Raw genomic sequence first — 20,754 nt, 5'->3', positions numbered from 1 at the left:
AATGAATAACATTATCATTTTTTTGTAATTCATGATTGTCATAATCAAAGAATCAGACATGGAGACGCGCCCATGGGGGTGCTTGTAGTTCGTTTTAGGGGTTAAGAAAGCGTGTTTGGTACGTCTTTGAGTGTTGTGCCTCAAAAGGTCCACAGCAGGAGCTTTAGCGGTACCTTTTAGGGCACTAAGCCGAAAAAAGTATGACAGGAGATAAAATTTCAAGCCAAGCCCACAAAACTGGATCCTGGCACCTCTTAGGGGTTCTTTTCAAAAATTCCGACGAGCATCCCCACCCTTTATATATGGAAGTCTCTCCCCCCCTCCCCACCACTTTCTCCCAGGGAGACGTGTTTCCACTTTTAGTAGCTTTTACATTTGTACTCCGTCTAGCTCTCTACACACTGCGTTCGCGCTTTTTCGTCTATGCAGCCGAAGATAGTCTAACCTTTACTTGTCTCCTGATTTAGTCTCGTTCGCAATTTACGTTAACGTTTGCGTTTCAATCCAAATGACGTCATGGGATTTTCCAAGTCAAATCACAACGTGCATTTCGAAATCTTCAATCTTGCACAAATGAATGCACTGCTTCGATCTAAAACGTAACACGAAGACAACGCATATATATGTACAAGCTGTGCAGTTCTTTGGATACTTGAAAATTGTCGTCTAAAAAGTAGACTCGCTGCACTTAAGGGGTTATTACTTAGAGACCCACATGATATGGAGCTGCTTTTCTGAGATTCTTTGCTTAATAATAACAACTTTGTTGTCTGATCTGCTCACCGAGGGAGGACAGTTGCCACCTGTCCTCCCTCCCCTCCCTTATAAAGGCTAAAGCAGCGCATACATTACCATTTCACTTTGAATACTGTCCACTAATGCCACATGTGCAAGTGTAAGAAACAAGATGCTCTAAATAAACACTCTAAATAAACACTGTATGAATGTGCCAAATGAGACATTTGCGTAGATTGACAGAACGTGCAATTGAGAGCTATTGCGCCGCATACCACTCACGGAAAAGACAAAGAAACATTTTGCGCAACAAAACAACCTGCGCGCAAAATGATCACATTTAGCAGTCTTGGATTTCTTTGTAGGCTGATAACGTGTATCATTACTGTGCAGAATGCAGGTGGGTGTAAAAGAGTAAAAGAATATTCGAATAAAACCAGTTGTTACATAGCTATTGGACGTCTGCAGTACTTGACATTTGTTATCATTTACTGAAAAGAAAATCTGTGTTAGCAACTACAAAATCTCGTAAAGTAAATTGTCTTGATGCAATCAGCGCGTTCCAAGTTACTGACAATGCGTGTGAGTGAATTGTAGCTAGTCAACATTGTCAATTTTAGAATTGGAGGCACGAAATAAATAGTTACTCTTTTAAATATCTGTGGGCGTTGACGCATTTCGCTCTGGATTATAAATAACTCGAGGATAATCTTTGAAATAAATCCAACAAACAAAAACGATTAAACTAATTTTCTTAAATAGCATTAAATGCTTTTTTTTTTAACCTTTTTTGGAGTGACAACGAAGTAAGCTATTCCAACATCCCTATACACTGAACTATCACGATATATACTTTCATCTAGACTTTTAAACTTCAAGTTAGTGTAAATAAATTTAGTCAGCAATGTATCCAGCAAGTATATAACAGGTGAGATTATGTGTTATTTTGTTATTTATTCTAAGCTCTATCGTTACCCGGCCTTTTAATTTCGACTATTTTGGCCGTCTTACACATATAATGACGAAGCGAAAATTATAATCCTATTTTTGCTCTACTTTTGTTTTATTCAAAAGTTCGTGATTTGCATACTATGGATACTTTGGAGGCCATAACTCAAAAAAGTAAATATTGATAGAAACGTATAATTATATCCCATAAGTTGACATTTCACTCATGTGTTTATGACATTTAATTAATTTTTCCTTTTGTACGGGTCAAAGCCAATCATAGCACTAACAGTCTACAAGACATGTAAATAAGTAAAAAAGAAAACCTCGGCGTAATTTTTTTCGACTTTTTTCTCGAAAAGTCAATGGCCAGACACGTGTGGCTGCTTCACCGCTTGTTGGCCCGGTCTCGTCTGTATCAAATTTATCCACGGCTGTTGTTTTACCATCCACTTAAAGTCATCAAAACAGCTAACGAATTCCCCGGTTGTCAACGTCGAAACGTCACGACCCGTCAGTTAACCTCGGTACCAGGTTATCCTCGATTTTCATCTGCTAAAATGGTGGAACCTGACATTCATTGTGAAACTCGGTTTACTGAGGATGCGTCAGGCTCTTCTGCCATTAAACAGCCCAAAATACCTTTGTCGATTGGTTTTCCATTATATAACTTATGTTATATTGTGGCATAACGTTGACTGTCAATCAGCCAGTCAGTCGGGCAGTCAGTCAGTCAGTCAGTCAGTCAGTCAGTCGGGCAGTCAGTCAGTCAGTCAGTCAGTCAGTCAGTCGGGCAGTCAGTCAGTCAGTCAGTCAGTCAGTCAGCCAGTGATCCAATTGCTCTGTATAATGACTCCTTTCATTTATTTTATTTACCTGTAGGTTCTTTGAACTGTAAACAGCAGTCACTGTTATGGCATAATTACTACAGAAACATTCATCAGGTTAGTTACTCAATCATGTGCTGAGATCATGGTTTTTTCAAAACCAACTTAAACGGCACAAGCTATACATTGAGTGTTTTGAGAAGTGCATTCAATAATACACAGAAAATGGTACTTCAATACACACTGAGCTTGCTTTGCTGATAAACAACATTAGGTATAGAACATGTAGCTCCCTTGGAGAGAGGTACTTGATTCTGAGTGGTCTTGGAGGGTTGGAATAAGGAGAAGTAGCAGTGGCATTAACGCTTTAAACCTTCGAATTACGCCCTGGCCAGTTTCCATTATAGTTAATTTAAATATTATAGCACCACTGAATACCCTGTTTCGTGTCAAAGCTGGTATTTTACTGAGTTGATATGAGAAATCTTTCTGCTTCATGATCATGATGATAGCACTAATAGTGTGCAGTCCATGTTTGTCCATATTTAAGGAGCAGTCAAACTTTCACATTTCGCTTAGCAACGCTTCAGTATACATCTCTTTTTCACATATGGTACCGTGTAGTGTCTCTGACCGGATGCATCACTTTTTACTAGCAAGAAACGTGTTTAAAAAGCTGTAATTATCATGTACAGTATGTGTTCATTTCGTGATTACTAAATGTCAGTGATTTTGTCTGTTAGGTTGGCAATGTAACATGGTCAAGTAAGCTGTTTAAAAAAGCCAGGACATGGGCGGTTTATTTGGCCAATAACAATCTATTTATCCACGAAAAAGATGATCCTGGAAATCTTTTCCTGTCTGCAGGAAAACCTAAAGAACCATGCGCCAGGGCTGTCCAGCTATTTTACACTGAGGAGAAAAACTACAATTACAAGACGCCGGAGGTCTTTAATGGTGCCGGGCACTTCACTCAGGTAGAATTTAAGGGTTTTCTGTAACTTTATTTTTGCATGATGTTGTAGCTTTAGATACCCAAGCAGTAACCAATCACCTCAGTCATGTTCAAAAGTGTATCTCCTTCTTTCTAAAGAAGACAATGGTTGTTGAATAACATCACGCAGCTCCTCTTTTAGCGATTCATTCTCTAGTGTAGCCTGTCACGCAGAAATTTTTTCCTGCGTTCTTCCCCATTGTAAGAAAGAAAGAGTGACAAGCCAATCGAATGTTGCAATAAGAGGCTGTCTCCAGCTCAGCTCCATATTTTTGTGTCTGTTCCTTACTTACTCGTCTTATAGCCTTACTGCGGCTGCTTCTTCCCGCTTTTCTTCGCCCCATTCTCGACTAGAGTCTGTTCACAGCCTACTCATCTTAAGGCCGATCTAGCTTATACAACTTTGCGGCATGCGACTTTTGTTTGCGCTGCTTACGTCGTGCAGTAGACTTTCTCGCTCAAAGTCCTTTTGTTGTTGTAGACAGTCTAATTACGCCCCTTGTCCTCACAGTCTTGCCCCCCGGAGTCAGGTTTTGAGTGTCGCAGAACTGATATGTATCTCGTTCTGAACTAGTCTAGGCATGCAATAGCTAAACAACTTTCCAATCTCGTTCCCAGAGGGCGCGCTCCCTTTTGTTAGTACCAAGAAATCTAAACCTCTGGGAGAAATCAGGCGAGCCAGCATTAGTCACAGCGGTTACTCTCTCTATGCATATTAGTAGACCGATATATAATGGTAATTGAACTGAGTGGAGTGCAATTTGGTCTGAAATCATACGAGTGATTTTAAAATCGAACGAGCGCGCAGCGCGAGTTCGATTTGAAATCACAAGTATGATTTCAGACCAAAATTGCACTCCACTCAGTTCAATTGCCACTTTATTAGATCCATTTTGAAATCACATGATTTTATCGCCTTAAATTTTAGATTTTTGGTCACAGTAGCTGGTTTGTTAAAAAAAGCGGAACCGGAAACGCCTTTACGTCTCATTTAGTATGCAAAACGATGTCATGTGACGAAAACTCATTCGAGCATGACAGAGAAACAAGCAGTTCTGAAATCAGAACGAAACTAGTCTACTTCAGGTACAAAAGTTCAGTTCTCATCGCCTGAATCAATGATGGAAGGCCTTCCTTTCTTTTGTGGTCGAGGCTGAGACTTTCATTGTCTTTGGAGAAGGAATTTGAAGATGCATCCTGTGTAATTCTGCGATCGATTTCTTTTGAGTTGTGAAACTCCCTCGAGTGCACGATGCCCAGTGGAGAGTACGTTTTTTTTCTTTTAACCACCGTTTAATGACATGATTTTAAGGGAGTCTAGCTCCTTTTCTTTTTGTGACCTCGGCGTAGGACTCAACACTCAGGACCTTGTCAAGTTCTTGCGGCGCCATTTGTTTCAAGATATTTCAAAGATGGCGGGACTGGCACCGGCTTCGTAAGACGTTCGTTCATTCACTGTTTTGTACAGTGGGGCGTATTTTGACTATGTTTATTAACAACGACAGAGTTGAGCTCTTTTGTTGCTTCGTTGGAAACTACCGCAAACCTGGAAACATCTACCTTCTTGAGATGGCTCTGAATTTGTTGTGTGGTTTTCGTTTGTTTATGTTTTACTGGATTCGGTATCATACGGATCTTGAACAGATGTTGAAGAAAAATCGCCAAAATATTCGTCAAAATGGGCGCTGAAAGTTGGAAACTTCCATTAAAGTAGGTCTTCTGCCTGAAGGAGCTCATAATCGTCATTCAGAAACTGTAATTAATTAAATTCGTCAATTTTTTTGGAAAAAACTACAATAACAACCAAGTTTTGGCACTAGTAGTTGCAAAATTCTCCACACAATGGCTTTTTGCCTTTCATTTTCCTAAAATTTTATTGATTAGTTTAAACTTATCTTGAGATCTGATTGGTTGTTTTGTTTTACTGTCCCATTTTCATTGGCTGAGAAAAAAATGCGATTTAGTGCAAAAAATGGTGCGATTCGTGAATAAATCGCACCACTGAGAGCCAATCAGATTGCAAGGATAACCAGTGATTTCAAAATGGATTTAATAAAGATCTTAATCACACGCGCGCAATCAAACCGAAAACAATATTTTCTGGTTCCGGTTTTTGATTTCTTCCAGAGCGTCGCGCGTTCGGTCATCACTGCCGTGGGGTCTGTAATAAAACATGTTTTAAATTCCTAAAACATTTTGCGTGGGTATATAGGGCGACAATTGCATGCAAGTTGCAAGTTCGATTTATACAAAACAATTTATGAGTTGATTCTAAATCGGTCCTTTCGGATACCAGATTAACAGTGACATGGTTTTTTATGTTTCTTTATAGGTTGTTTGGAAAAACACGAAGCAAATTGGCGCATTCAGCAAAGAAAGAAACGACGGTAAAACTGTCGTGGTGGTCAAATATTCTCCCCCTGGAAATGTCCAGGGTTATTTCGCTAAAAACGTCTTCTCTCCGAGAAAGCCGACAACAGTGGCAAGACCGACGATTACAAAAACTGATAACTCGACGGTCACTACCCTTACTTCACCAGGACCGAAACCAGACGTTAGAGCAGGTGCCAGGAGTGTAAAAGGCAGGAGAGGGATACATTTTGTTATGCAGTTCGGACTCTTAGGTTTTTTGATTATTAAGACACTTTACGTGGATTGAAACGTGGAATAACATTCCAAGTTTTAGCAAGCGGAAGGTTCTAACCTTGTGAGAAAAAAGCTTTGATATTCAACTCGTAACAATTCTAAACTGATGATGACTCTATTGTCTCTAATTAATTAATTGTTGCTCAGCTTTGAATAAATAGCAGTATTTAGAGAAGAAGCCACATCAGTCTTGGCTGGTTTTCACGCGGGTCCTCTATCCTGGTTGAATTCAATTGGGAGTGTTGGTTTTTGTGAGGGAGGAAAACCGGAGAACCCGGAGAAAAACCCTCGGAGTAACGATAGAACCAGCAACAAACTCAACACACATATGGCACCGAGCCGGGATCGAACCCGGGCCACATTGTTGGGAGGCGAGCGCTCTCACCACTGCGCTATCCCTGCTCCCCAATTTTCGTGCGCAACGATTTACAGCCAATAGAGCGACCCACGCAGATAGCCACAGAGCTATATCATCATTATATGAATTTGGGTCAAATCTCACTCAAGCGTCTCGCTAGCGGGAAAGGGAAATGGGTAATGGGCCTATGAAAAGAGACATCTGTCTTCTAAGGTTGTACTAAACATATCCCACTTTCTAGTTTAAATAGATTAAGAGAAATTTTGCAATAAAGCGTTTTTCTTTTCATTCCTTAATAAAGTATTGTAATACTATCATCGCGTTCCCCAACTACGTCGATTTTTGATGCTGGGGCAAATACGATGTCATCATTTCACTACGTACTCTGTACCATAAAACCCAAAACTTAAACTATTCTGTACTTCGCTGTCAAGGACAAAAAGCTACAACTGGAAACCCGTGGCCCTCAGTATACCTAAAACCTCTGGCGGACTGAGATAAATCAACTGATTTAAGATTAAAATAAATAATAAATAAAAATAATGGACTCTGTCGAAGTTGACATCATACAGACTTCATCATACTGTACTATTTCTTCGAAAAAATAAGGCACCTAAAATTTAACTTAGATAGTAATTCTGAAGAAGTTGAAATTAATCGCCGAAATTAATAATGAGAAGCTGAACTCGAAAAATTTTAATAATGGTTTTTCATATTTTTGTAGTTGAATAAGAATGCCGATGTGACTACATATGATCATTGGTACCCAGCTCTAGTCTGTGTTGTCAGGCATATTGATTCTGCTACTGTCCTGTTTGGTTCGCCTTATGGTTTCGTAATGGTTGACCAGGATTTAAGCCGTTGTCGATAGCGTACACGGATTCTAATCTTGAAACTGTCCAGTTTAGGCGCTTCAAAATCTCCTCTTGCTCGTCGTGGTATCGCTCCTGACCGACGCGCTCGCGATCTTCTAAGATTAACGAAGTTGTCCTGGTCAGTTCTTCCAGGTTTGAAGTTAACAAAGAAAGAGAACGTTTCAACTCTCCGTGAGATCGTTTGAGCATGTCCAAATCATCCAACACTGAATCAAATTCACTTCGTTCAAGTTTGCCAAACTTCTTGCCGCCAAAGCGCTTGGTGACAATGTTGTGAATTTCAGAAACCTTTTCGCCCTGTTTTCGGGTTTGTTCTTCTTCTTCTGAGAGCACTGAGATATAGTCAGTTTCCTCGGGACTGTAGTTCGTACTTATGTACTCTCTATAGCGCCTCCGTTTCTTCGCTGACGCGTCCAGCTCCAAATCTTGAAGAAGCCGAGCCCGCTGTATGGCAGCAGTGGCTTGCGCGTTGTCGTAAACCCGCTGGAACGTGTTCGACAAAAGCGCAATGTAAAGATTCATTAAAACAATAGCAGCGATGATGATGAAAGAACCACAAAGAAAACGTGCCATGTAAGGGGCAGCTTTTTCCAAGCCCGTAAAATTATAGTCATCAAGCAAGGGAATACGGATCATCGTGTAAATTAGGCTTGTTGTACTGTTGTATCCCTTGACCGGGATTTGTGACTGCGGACCGAACATGATCCAAAATGCAGCCGCGTAAGGAATGTAGAACATCGAAATCACAAACAACCACTTTGCACTATCTAAAATGATATGGTCGAGCATCACGACAAAGGGTCCCTGACTGGGGAAGGGCCGGGCATACTTGAGCAAACGAAGCCAGACAGGAACCACTGTGCATGACAAAATGCGAACGAAGACATCATTGTAGAGATTATCATCGACCCACAGGTTTATCATGTGGAGAATAATAACTATCATCAGCATGGCATAGGTGATCCAGTCGATATAGTTCCATGCGTCTGAGAAATAAGTCCGCTTATTCTCTTTGTCCTGTTTAATCCGCCGCATCTCTTGTTCGACGAACGTTCTTTCCTGAGGCCAACGCGGGTGGCAAAATGCCAAATCGCGTTCCACCTCTTTCTTTCTCCATTTTATGAATTTACTGGATTGTTTTTTGGATCGGTAGTATTCCTTCACCTCTTTTCTGATTTCATTGAATGTTATAACAACAAACACAACTTCGATTACTATCTTCCACCAATTTTCAGTCAGAGGTGAATAAAACTTGTTTACTTCTTGAGGGACGGAGCATGCCAAGATGGTGTAAAAAATGGCCATCAACACGTTGGGAAGAATATCTAGCCATGCTTCGAGTCGAAAATATCTCCATTTTACATCAATGAGGCGTTGGAAGATCGGATGCATTATAAGTTCCAGACAGTTTGATTGAGAGGCAGCTTGTAAGGGGGAGGGAGCGGACGTTTCGCCGTCGTCGGTTTCCAAGAAATTCAGATAAAAATTTTGTTTACGATGAATTCTGTTAACTGAATGGAACTGATCAAGAGCTTTGTATGCCTGTGGATGAAAAATAACACAAGAAACTGTTTTCTTTTCTTTCTTACAATTCCCTGCGATTCCTTAGTTTTAATCGTCTCGATTTAATTCTTAGTCGTTATTTAACCTACCACAACAGGCATCTTGGAAATAAGAAGTGCAAGTGCAGACATTCCACTGTTGTCTTTTACGCCAGCCGAGGCTCCTCCGTCCAAAAGTACCCTTGTTGCCTCGGCACTGTTGTGCTCTGCGGCGACCTGATGATGGAAAAACAAATTTTGAGTTCTTCGGTGATCTACAAATTGATCAAGGGCTTTTCTTTGTAGAGAGCATTAAGATTCTTAATTATGTTAATAATAAATCGCAGCCCATAAATTTACTCCTGAACAAGTTAATTATGTACTTATATGATACAAAGAATGGGAGGAGATCTTAGCAAACTCTATTTGAGCTTTTCTAGGAAGATGCGGATCCGCAAAGCCTCTAAGCAAAGCTTCCCTTCACTCCCAGCGGTTTATTTTTGTTCTGCCATGCTTTAGGTTCAAAAAATGACAATTAAAAGCAACAATTTTTTTTCACAGTATGTATTCTCAAAAACTAAACCAACCTGTAAAGGACTTCGAAGTTTGAAGTCTCTGGCATCGATATCAGCGCCAGACGCCAGCAGAATCTTCACACACTGAACAGCTTCATTCTTTGCGGCATAGTGCAGCGGAGTCTGGCCCTCACCCGCAGAAGTCACGTGAACATTGGCACCATGATCAATAAGAAACCTGACCATCTCTGAATAATCAGCTGAGGCAGCCACGTGCAGCGGTGTTCGGCCATAATCATCCGCTTTGTTCATGTCAGCTCCTGTAAACAAAAGCTTTCTTGTGAAGGTGAATTAATCAACATGACACGAGCGTGGGACAAAGAAAAATTCTGAGTCCCCGACAGGAATCGAACCCATGACCTCCCGAACACCGGGCGGGCGCTCTAGCCACTGGCAGCAGTATGCAGGACACCTATCATATATGAACTCAGTTAAATGACCTTGCTCTCCATGAGTTCTCGTAGCTCAGTGGCTAGAGTGCCCGCCCGGTGTTCGGGAGGTCATGGGTTCGATTCCTGTCGGGGACTCAGAATTTTCTTTGTCCCACGCTCGTGTCATGTTGATTAATTCACCTTCACATTTCATTAACGAGCTTAAAATTCACCATCTTTATTAACTTATCAAAAGCTTTCTTGTTAATAGATCTTCTCAATTATATTGTGAAGTATTTAAGAAATAGAAAACATGTACCGTGTTTCTATCGAGTTTTAGTATAAATCTACTAGCGTTCTATCACGAATGCCGTTCTCTGATTGGCTGCACTACTCACTATCTATTCTGTGATAGATAATGAGTAGCGTAGCGGCGTGCCCTTGTTAACAAAATTACGACCGTTTCTTGACGTTTTCAAGCCGTCTGTGAAGAGGCTGCGCCTTCATCAACTATAACGCATAGAAATCGAGAGCAAATAATCTCATTGTTTTAGTATAAATCTACTAGTCGTTCAAAACTTTATCTAAATCCTCTTCACAGACACTTCAAAAATGCCAAGAAATGGCCGTCATTTTGTTAACAAGCGCACACTGCGTCGCTACTCACTATCTATCACAGAATAAATAGTGAGTAGTGTAGTCAATCAGAGAACGGCATTCGTGATAGAACGCTAGTAGATTTATACTAAAACTCGATAGAAACACGGAGAACATGTTTTTTATTTCTTTTAGAAAACACCGACAAAAAAAGGAAAACAACTTGTTAACTTTGATTATCAAAATGTAAATTCTCTTTGTTTGCGCCATCATTACGTCCACAGCTCGTGCTAGTTCTGTGTTTCTGTCGAGTTAGAGAAACGCGATTTTTAACCACTCAGCGCGCGTATTTCCTTAGACCTGTTTTGTAATACTATTTTGATGAGCGTTTGTAGTGAGGAAATGAAGGCAAGCAAGATGGAGAGGTTCTTTATTGTGAACTGTAGGATACGGTCAGTTGCTGTAAACACAGTACAGCAACAGTCGTACAACAACAGCACGCAGGTGCAGGAATATCAAGTCGTTATTTGACTTGTAGGAAATCTGACCGACCTTGCATTGCTAGTCATATCAGTAGCGTATCAACCAGTTCCGGTTCCTGATTGCGCTCTCGTCCTTCCGTATTTAAAAAATAAAGCCAAGTTTCAAACATAAAAAGGCTTTCAGATGATGTAAAATACTTATTTATCATAGGTGAAACAATTCTTTCTTAGCAATGCAAGGAATTACTAGAATGGTAGTGGTATCATGCGGTCGATATGCTTTAATTTGGCTCAAATCAAAACCGAGCAACAATGAAATGAAATACCAATCAAAGCTTAAGTAATTAAAATTTTCGTAGTTAGTCAATTTATAGCAAGCCTGCTAAACTCTTATATTGGGTGAAATTGTGGACAGTGAAAGTGCCTAATAAGCCTGCAAGCAGCTTTTTGCTGGGGGAAAACCTGGAGAACACTCAGGGGCAAAAGATGACAGGGGTCCTGCTCTCACACCCAGGGTGGTATACCTCACCGGGCAGCAGTTGATAGGATAAATAAAATTGATTTCAACAATCATGGAGTAACAACTTTAATTTACTGTTAAACAGCCAAGTTAAAATTTTGTATTCCTTAAATCAAATATAGTTACCTTGGTCAATAAAAAACTGAGCGACATCTGTTCCCCAAGTCTTCGACACTTCGTGGAGAAGTGTTTGACCGAATCGGTCACACGTGTTCACGGAAGCCCCTTCACGTAACAGAGATTGAACATGCTCTAAGTCCAAGGAATCGTCCACATCAGCAGAGCTAGAGAGCTTAGCGAAATACTTCAGTAAAGCATAGTTCGGGTCGTGCTTCGCTGAAGAACGACTTCGTAACGAAGCATTCGACAGATTCGACCGATTAATTTGCGTTTCGTCCTCAACAACCAGAGTCGATCCTTCAACTGATTGACCATCTTGATCCTCTGTTTCGCTTTGAAGTATGTTGTAATTAGTTCCAGCACTTATCTTTCTGCCTCTGTTCTTCTCCCGTTGTAGCATTCTCTCATAGTTAGTCATATTTGCGTCCCTTCTCCTCGTCGCTGGACTCGATGTTCGCGAAGGAGTTTCATCAAAAATGGGAAGTTTCCCTGATTCAACTTCTGGCGTGTCAACAAGCTTATGGTTTTTCTTGGCATTCTGGCGTTCGTTAAGTTCAATGTCGTTATTCTTTTGTGGTAATATTTTAACAGGAGGCACTAATGGAGGAAGTCGTCCATTGGCGATCTTTTTCGCTGTGACATCTTGCTCTTTGTCAAACCTGTTTGCTGTGGTACCTAACGCTTTCTGACTAGCGACCACGTCCGCCGGCGTACAGTTTTTCTCGTTTGTTATTGCAGCAGCGGGCGCTACTTTCTTATGAGGAGCCCTGTTCTTTCCCCGTTTTACACCTTCCTTCGCTGTCTTCTTCATTCCAGGCGACAATATCTCGTGATGATGATAGGAACAAATCTATTAGACCATGTTTTTGTTGCTCGACCGGTCGTTACGGCCTAATTGCTTGTTCGTTGTCTCCCTAGGGAAAAGAAACAAACACTCCAGATGCAAATCAGGTCAAAACAATGCTGTCATGTAATGAGAACCTTTTTTAAAACAGACAGACAAAGCTTTACAAACTTCAGTGGATTTCCCTGATCTTATATAAATATAATGCTTATAATGACAATTTGTACCTGTATAAGATGACAGTGATGTGGCCTCTTCTTAATCTGCTGATTCGGATGAAGTAATCGTTTTCATTTCAGGTCACTGCACATTCACTACGGTGTCGTAATGTCGTAAATAATTAGCTTGCGCAGGTTGCCCAAGCTCAAGCTGTGAGCAATGATCATGCGTAACGAGCTATAATAGCAATCACGCAAAATTAAAGCTCCAATTACAAGATTTTGGGAGAATCTTTACGATCAGTTTTAAGATTGAGGTGGTAATACTAGAAAGCTGTTAATGAAGATGCCTTATCTTACGTCCACAGAGTATTGCTTGTTCTCTGTACGCTTTTTCTGTTCATTTGAAGCGATTTTAGCGAGTGAAATCACGGAGTAGAAAAAGCGAACAGGCAACAGGCAGTACTCTGTGAAAATAAGATAAGGCACAATTTCTACCTCCTAAAACTGATCGTAAATCTTCCCAAACTGCCAAACAAAGTCAAACATCTCGCACTGAGATGGAGCATTTGTGCACCTTTGGTGCGGCAGGCTCGAGATCGGACAGATTGGCTCGCAATAAGAACAATCGCAAAATCTATTTTCAAGTTTTTCACTGAACCGCATGAAGCCCACACTGTAGCAAACGGTATTGGCCACGGCCGCTGAGAATTTAAGGCACTCAGTGTGCATAAAAACTTGATCAGACATGGAGTACAGCAAAATTTTTACCCCCTTTAACGGATCGGAACTGAGAAAATGTAACTGACTTCTTTCGAGTTGCGGTTCCTCAGTTAGTTTTTCTTGTTTATTGGGGTGGTGGGGAAACGGGGATTTTGTCATGATAAGACGGAGTCAGCTTTTCTCTTTCTAGTATGAATACGACTTGTTGTTTCCCTTACAAAAGGCTGATGAGCGACCTTTTTTTTATTGCAACAATAACGTTACATCACAAAACAAAAATTACTTACTCTGCTTACACAAGAGATTACGATCCTGTTCTCTTGACTTACAGTGCTAACATAACTTACGATTTAACGATAGCTAACACAACTTTCGATACAAACACTATTTACAATTTATTAACATCTCACATTACTTGCATGTAGGTAGCTACAATAGGTGGCTTTCCTATATTATTGTTCCGTATACTATTTTATTTTCATCAAGATCGAGATAGATCGTATCTCCGTCTCTGGAGTTCCACCAATTAGTAAAGAGAGACCAAAAAAGCTGAGCTTTAGAACAGGTAACACTGGAAAAGATGGGTTAACGTTTACCTTTCGCCACAAAGGTGACATTTGTTATGTTCGTTGCTAGAATCTCTAAACTGTGTCGCCGGAATTTGTGGGTACGTATAATGTGATGAATTATCTTGTACTGGAAAATGGTGAGTCTAGTGTCTTTGGTAACATTAAAAGGAAGACTATAAACTTATAAATGAGTTGTATTGTATCTTCAGATTAGCTTCTTTCATCCTTCGTTTAGCTGTAGGCTTAACGAATGTACTTTTAACAAATAATTTAGTTGCCTATTTGCAAGAGGGTTTATTTAAAGATATCTTATTTTATCGTTTTTCCAAAGGTTCTGTAACATTTCCTTTGAGAATCTTGACCCACCTTTGAGGGACTGCGTGGCATAGACCGTAGTGGTTTAAGAAGTTTGTTTTAATTTTGAACAGCTGCAGAATTCGTCAATTCGAACCTGTTACCTTGAAAAAACTGAAAAAAGTCTTCAATTTTGGTTAATCCAGCATGATGAACGACTATATAGAATTTTCGCTGGATGTACCTAAAGGAAAGATATTTCGAGATGTTGGTAAAGAGAAACTTGTAACTGTTTCTGCTTTAGGACAGACCTATGCAATTGCATAACAAAAAGCCATTGCACTGAACCTGCTTTCTCAAGAGTCCAAGGATCCAGGCACCTTCCTAACTGTTCATCGTATTCACTATAAAGGAACCCCGACAAGGAAAGGGCCGCTGCCGTGATCCAGATAAAAGCAGTAACAAAGTCCATACGGTTGTTCGTTAGCGCCAATGCAGAGGTAAAGGGTTTGACGATGGCATGGAACCTCTCAACCGCTAAAATCATCAAACTCAGGAAAGTTGCCGGAACAGCAACACACGTTACTGAGTATCCAGTACTGAGAATTTGCAAATGTAGTCTGCTGTTTCTCCAGAGATGTTTGTACCAGAAAGGCCAATCACTAAAGGTATTGGACACCAACAGTGAGATGATGTCTGCCGCCGCAACGTTGGCCAACAAGATGTTCGTCGGGGTAAACATGGACCTTGTTTTACACAAAATGGCGATGACTAAGCTGTTCCCTGCGAGGTCTACGACCACGATGATCGAGTAAAGCACAACCAATGCTACGTTAAAAGGTGATAGGGAATAATAAAGACTCGGGTTGACAGAAATATTTGCTTTTTCCATTTATAGCGCGCAATGGTCAATTTGACGAAACCGCGCCTCGATCAGTTTCTGCCTTTAATCTGAGCAGTTCTTTGAGGTCGCAGAGATTAGAATCCCCTTAAATTTAAAGTTTGACGTTGTCGTTGGCTCATTAGCGAGAGCTTTTTTCACGTTTGATTTCATCGAGGAAATAAATCTATTCTATTGGTTAAAATTGTAACTACAGATTGAATTATCATACATCAATCTGTTGACCTGTCTCAGATAGTTAGGCTAAAGAACTCAATCTCCGGGCACACCAGTATTGATAATCATTATAAGTGGGCTATTGAATGCGTTGTGTTCATTAAGCAAGATTTCTTTTACAATTTTCAAAGTTCTAATGATTTAAATGACGAGTCTAGCCTGTCTAAAAACAGCAGTGGGGAATAGGAAATGGGGATAAAAAAAAAGTCACCGGTTAATTTCTTCGCGTTTTTTCTCATTCGGCTAACTCTCTACAATTGTTACTGAAATTTAAAAAAATAGGATCGAAAAGAAAACCTAAACTAATGACCATGAAGAAGATAATTGAGAATTATTACCAGTTCTGAAGAGTGATCATGCTACATCTAATTCATGCAGATCTTCAATCTTTTTCAATATATATACTGATGTACGTACAATGTGAAGCGGCCAGGTGACGCTGGACAAATATGTCAAGGATTTACCGCAGAATTATTAGTAAAATACTGAAGTATGGGATTTACTAAGAAGCATTTTAAAATAGGTATATTGGTTAGGTGTCGTCGTATTTACATTTACTACACGGAACAGGATTACACGGGGAGCACTATAAGAATTACACCCAGAATAGCGGTAAATTACGAATTATAACTCTTACACTGGTCTAGAAAAAAAAAACATTTTGAATCTGCTGATGAAACACCCGTGTGCGACCATTTGAACAAGAGTGTTTAAATTAACAGTATCTGCTGCAATTGTTCGGTGTCAATATCTTAACAAATGTAACTTTACATCTTTTTTTTGTTAATTTCAAACTCTGGCCATTCTGGGAATTGAAGTGAAACTATAGGCGAGGAGATGCTTACGGAGAATATATTAATAATAATAATAATAATAATAATAATAATAATAATAAACTTTATTACCGTGTCTAAAATGTTTAGCTGAGGGGAAGCGTCCCCTCTACTAATTGTGGACACCTACCTAAAAAAATTACAACTATTACAATAATAAGAAAAATTTATTGTGATAAAAAAGCTATATACATGATTATTATTAAAATTCACAAAGGCGGCAATTGCATCTTTCATTGTTTAAAAAGTTACTGAAGTCGCGTTTCCGAATTGTTTTCTTAAATGTATTAAGAGACTGACAGTTTCTTTCACCGGTCGTCAGGTGACTCCAGAGCTTTGGCCCCAGGTATCTGATGGAATGTTTTCCGTACGTTACTGTAGCAAAGCGGGGCATTGAAAAGTCTGATTGCCTCAGCCTGTAGGACGACTGATGGGGCTTAAATAGCTCACGGATCGGATTAGGACTAAGCCCATTCTTAACCTTATACATCAGTATGCATATATCTTGTAATCGCCTGTTTTTTAAAGTACGTAGCTCTGCCCTCTTTAATAAAACGTCATAGCTTGATCGATCATCTTTAAAAACTGCTCTTAATCCTCTTTCTTGTATTCTCTCCAATCTACGTGTGTCACTTGCACGACAGAAATGCCAGACTAGATGACAAAATATTAAGTGACGTAGGATAGCTGCTTTATAAAGCTGTAATTTGGCTTTTGTTGGGATAAGATTTTTTAGTCTCATAATGACTCCTATTCTCTGGCTGGCCTTTTTACATACAGTAGTGATATGGTCTCTGAAGCTTAGTTTATCATCTATTGTTACTCCCAAAACAGTCAGACTATTCGATGGACTGATTTCAGTGTTCTTTATATTAATCACATCTGTGTGGTACTGGTTGGCACCACTGCTACAGATGTTCATAGTCTGATACTTTTGAGATTTCCTTCCAACAAATTGGAGTCGTACCACTCGGTAGCGAGAGCAGCGCTTTCCTTTAGTTTTGTGGTGACAGAATGTAAGTCTGTCCCTGTTTCGTAGATCTGGTGGTCGTCAGCATACATCGATAGGGGTGAGGTTGTATTATACGTCATATCATTTTGCAAAATATTCCAAAGGAGGGGTCCTAGTGCGGATCCTTGCGGGCATCCTCGACTTGTACACCTAAACGAGCTTGTAAGGGAACCTATTCTCACCCGATTGTATCGATCACATAAGTAGCTACGCAGTAGGTTTATCGCATTATCTTCGAATCCGTAAGCTTTCAATTTACTTAGCATAAGTGGAGGGTGGAGAGAGTCGAAAGCCTTCGACATATCTGTGGATAAGATACTGGTGCACTGGCGATTAATTATTCAAATTGGAAGAGCTTCAACCAGATCCAAAAAAGCTAATGATTCATTTTGTGCTTTGTATCGTTGCATTTTATTTCACAGGCAATCCTTTAACATTATTTTCTCTTAGATAATCAGTAAAGCGTTACTTTATTTAATGAACGCCTTTGAATTTTCACCGATAATGACTGCAGCAGATGTTTTGAGTAGTTTTTAGCCTGTCGCAAGACCCTCTACTTTGTCTTAAGTTCATGAATATCGCAAACAAGGTATTATGAACAAGCCAGAAAAAAAAAAAAAAAAAGAAAAAAAAATTAAAAAAACGTCGCCGGACAGACCAGGTAGTTTGAGATTTCTTTGTTCTTTAATTTTCGGTTGGATAATAGACTTAAGCTTCCTACACCGTTTGCGAAAGTACGTAATGTAGTAGTATATATCGAATTTTCTATTTCGGGATAATCGCTAGCATACTTCTGTTCATATGATCAGGTTAAATTCTCTCTGTTCGCTCTGTCTTCCGCCGGTTGTCTTTACTTTTCTTGCTCCATTAGGTCCATTAGTTGACCATGTCCTAGAAAGCTGGCTTCATACTTTGGTCTTCGAACCCTTTTTTCTCTCCGGTTTTTCCTGCAAAACCCAACGAACATTAGATCCTTTTTCGAACGGTTTTTTTTTCCTTCCTAATAAGGAAATCTGTCGAAAACAACTGACGCAAAAGTCCTAATCAAGAACTCTATAAATTTTGTAACGGCTGATATTCATTAAACGCGTTTATAACTACCGAGTTCAGGTGTTTTAAAACGCTAACTGTGAAAACCGTTTGTCAACGCGCCCCCGGCGGTGTCACTACCTTGGCAATTTTGTCAACCTAAAAATCTCTCTATTATCTACGTGTTTAGCTTTTTGTAATTGTCGATGATATCTTCTGACCCTGTCCTTTCCTTTCTCGTGCTGTTTGTTTTATTGCTATTTTCAGATACTGGAAGGAATATTCATTAACAGAACCGTTTGTTCAGCTGAAACTGTATCTTCAAGACAGTCGAATGTAAAGGAAAAGCGAAAACTCGCTTTCATTTCCTTAACCGTCACAGTTGCTTACCATTTGTCTCATCTGCCATTTTGTTGTTTGAAATCTACATAGCTTTTCAACCTTATCAAGCAATTTTGGATAACTACGAGTATTTCTATAAAGTTTATCGAGTCGTTGTCTTGTACGTAAACTTGTGCTGGAATCCGTTTTTCTATGGCTTCCAGAGCTCGAATATATTACCGAAAGAACTGTATAAGAGTCTTTATTAGAAAAACAATGTCAGACAACAACTCCATGACGTTCGGGTCAAGCTCTCTTCTAAGGAAGATCGACAGATCGTCTTGAAAGAAAATAAATAATCTCTCGAAAAAAAGGCTTATTGCTCGTTTGGTTTGCTTAGGATGGAAGGCAGAAAAAAAGGGTTCTATGACCAAGGTATGCCGGAAGCCAGTTTTTAGATACAAAGGTCAACTAATGGACCTAATGGAGCAAGAAACGTAAAGAGAACTTGCAGAAGACAGAGTGAACCAACAGAGAGAGCTTAACTGATATGAACGAAAGTATGCTAGCCGCTAAGTCAGTTAAATGAGCTTCTTATGCTAGCACGTATGTTAGCACTAAGTTAAATAGTTTGTTATCACTTAACTAAACACTGGACTGAGATATAGGAATACAGGAAATATTTCTACTACATCATGAAACTTTAAGTGTTTCATCCAACCGAAAAGAACAGGAAAAACTCAAACTACCTGGTCTGTCCACAGATTATTTTATTTTATTTTTTGCTTGCGATCTCGATGAACTCAAGACAAGGACGAAGAAGACAAAGTAGAGGGTCTGTCCACAGACTAAAAACTACCAAAAACATCTGCACTCATTATCGGTGAAATTTAAAAGCGTTTGTTAAAACAATAATGAGTCAATTAAGGGCAAAAATAAAGTAACGCTTTACTGATTATCTAAGAAAAATTGAAATGAAAGAACTGCTTGTGAAATAAAATGATTCAGTATTGTAAAGCTGGTTTTACGGTTTTACTTACTTACTTCAATTTCGAGAATGACCAAAATTCAAAATTAAAGAAAAAGATGACAAATTTTTTTTGTCTAGATATTATACTGAACAAACAGCACGGCGGGTATACTGTTAATTTATACACTCTTATCAGAATGGTTACACAGGGGAGTTTCATCAGCAGACCCAACTTTTTTTTTCTAGAGGTGTGTAAGAGTCATAATTCGTAATTTGCCGCTATTCTGACAATGATTCTTATCTTTCTTCCCGTTTTAATCCTGTTCCGTGTAGTAAATATGAATCCGACGACACCTAACCAATGATGTTTTAAAATGCTCCTTAGTAAGCCCCTATACATACCTCTTATGCCACTGACATATTTATTCTCGCGTCACCTGTCCGCTTCACAATGTACTTATATTGTAAAAAGAAGATCTGCATGAATTAAATGTTGATAACTTCAGAACTAATAATAATTCTCCATTGTCTCCTTCATGATTATTAGTTTAGGTTTTGTTCTAGTTCCTATTTTTAAATTTCAGTTACAATTGTAGAGAGTTAGCCGAAGAAATATTAATTAATAAAAGGTTACCGTTCTTCCCCCTTTCCTATCCCCCTATTACCCTTTTTTGGCAGGCTAGAGTCGGCATTTCAGTTATTTGAACTTTGAAAATTGAAAAAAACATCTTGCTTAATGAGCAAAACGCATTCAATCGCGCACGTAAAGTGATTATCAATATTGGTGTGTGTGGAGTCCTTTAACCCAACCAGCTGAAGCAGATTGATGTATGATAATTTCTAGCAACAATTTGAACCAATAGAATAGATTAATTTCCTTTAAAGACAAACATAAAAAAGCCGTAGCTAATAAACAGGTGAAAGCGTCAAACTGTGAACTTAACGGGGAATTCGAATCTCGTCTGGGCCATAAACAACTGCTCAGATTAAAGGCAGGTTCTGATAAAGGCGGGGTTTCATCAATCTAAATGAAATGGCGAATATTTCTGTCAACACGAGTCTTTATAACTCCCTGTCACCTTTTAACGTAGCACTGGTTGTTCTTTACTCGATCATCGTGGTCGTAGGCCTCGCAGGGAACAGCTTAGTCATCGCCATTGTGTGTAAAACAAGGTCCATGTTTACCCCGACGAACATCTTGCTGGCGAACGTTGCGGCGGCAGACATCATCTCACTATTATGGTGTCCAATACCTTTAGTGATTGGCCTTTCTGGTACAAACATCTCTGGAGAAA

At 39.5% G+C, this 20,754-nt stretch overlaps 3 protein-coding genes and 1 pseudogene across 3 annotated transcripts in view; 2 read left to right on the top strand and 2 right to left on the bottom strand.

The window, feature by feature from the left end:
• Positions 1 to 772: 772 nt before the first annotated feature.
• On the top strand, positions 773 to 6,332 carry LOC110057009 (Golgi-associated plant pathogenesis-related protein 1-like). The gene is made up of 4 exons (XM_020763583.2): positions 773 to 1,135; positions 2,566 to 2,627; positions 3,254 to 3,487; positions 5,837 to 6,332. Exons 1-4 carry the CDS (start codon positions 1,066 to 1,068, stop codon positions 6,161 to 6,163), a joined length of 693 nt encoding a protein of 230 aa, XP_020619242.2. The 5' UTR covers positions 773 to 1,065; the 3' UTR covers positions 6,164 to 6,332.
• An 857-nt stretch (positions 6,333 to 7,189) lies between these two features.
• LOC110056939 (uncharacterized) lies at positions 7,190 to 12,778 on the bottom strand. The gene is made up of 5 exons (XM_089294376.1): positions 12,661 to 12,778; positions 11,596 to 12,503; positions 9,512 to 9,759; positions 9,036 to 9,161; positions 7,190 to 8,925 (listed from the first exon to the last, which is right to left on the bottom strand). The coding sequence occupies exons 2-5, from the start codon at positions 12,398 to 12,400 to the stop codon at positions 7,312 to 7,314; spliced, it is 2,793 nt and encodes a 930-aa protein (XP_089150502.1). The 5' UTR covers positions 12,401 to 12,503; positions 12,661 to 12,778; the 3' UTR covers positions 7,190 to 7,311.
• Positions 12,779 to 14,218: 1,440 nt separating this feature from the next.
• Positions 14,219 to 15,069, bottom strand: LOC110056940 (5-hydroxytryptamine receptor 1B-like; annotated as a pseudogene).
• Positions 15,070 to 20,287: 5,218 nt separating this feature from the next.
• The window catches only part of LOC110056915 (neuropeptide Y receptor type 1-like), a 1,636-nt gene continuing 1,169 nt past the window's right edge, over positions 20,288 to 20,754 (top strand). Inside the window, exon 1 of the mRNA XM_020763472.2 lies at positions 20,288 to 20,754. This exon is cut by the window's right edge and continues 1,169 nt beyond it. Within this exon, the coding sequence (XP_020619131.2) occupies positions 20,493 to 20,754 (262 nt within the window). The 5' untranslated portion in view covers positions 20,288 to 20,492.

Source organism: Orbicella faveolata, unplaced genomic scaffold, assembly GCF_042242905.1.
Source record: "Orbicella faveolata isolate gen_17 unplaced genomic scaffold, um_ofav_v1 contig_1, whole genome shotgun sequence".
In the NCBI taxonomy this organism is placed as follows: Eukaryota; Metazoa; Cnidaria; class Anthozoa; order Scleractinia; family Merulinidae; genus Orbicella; species Orbicella faveolata.
This window is presented reverse-complemented; position numbering and strand designations above follow the sequence as displayed.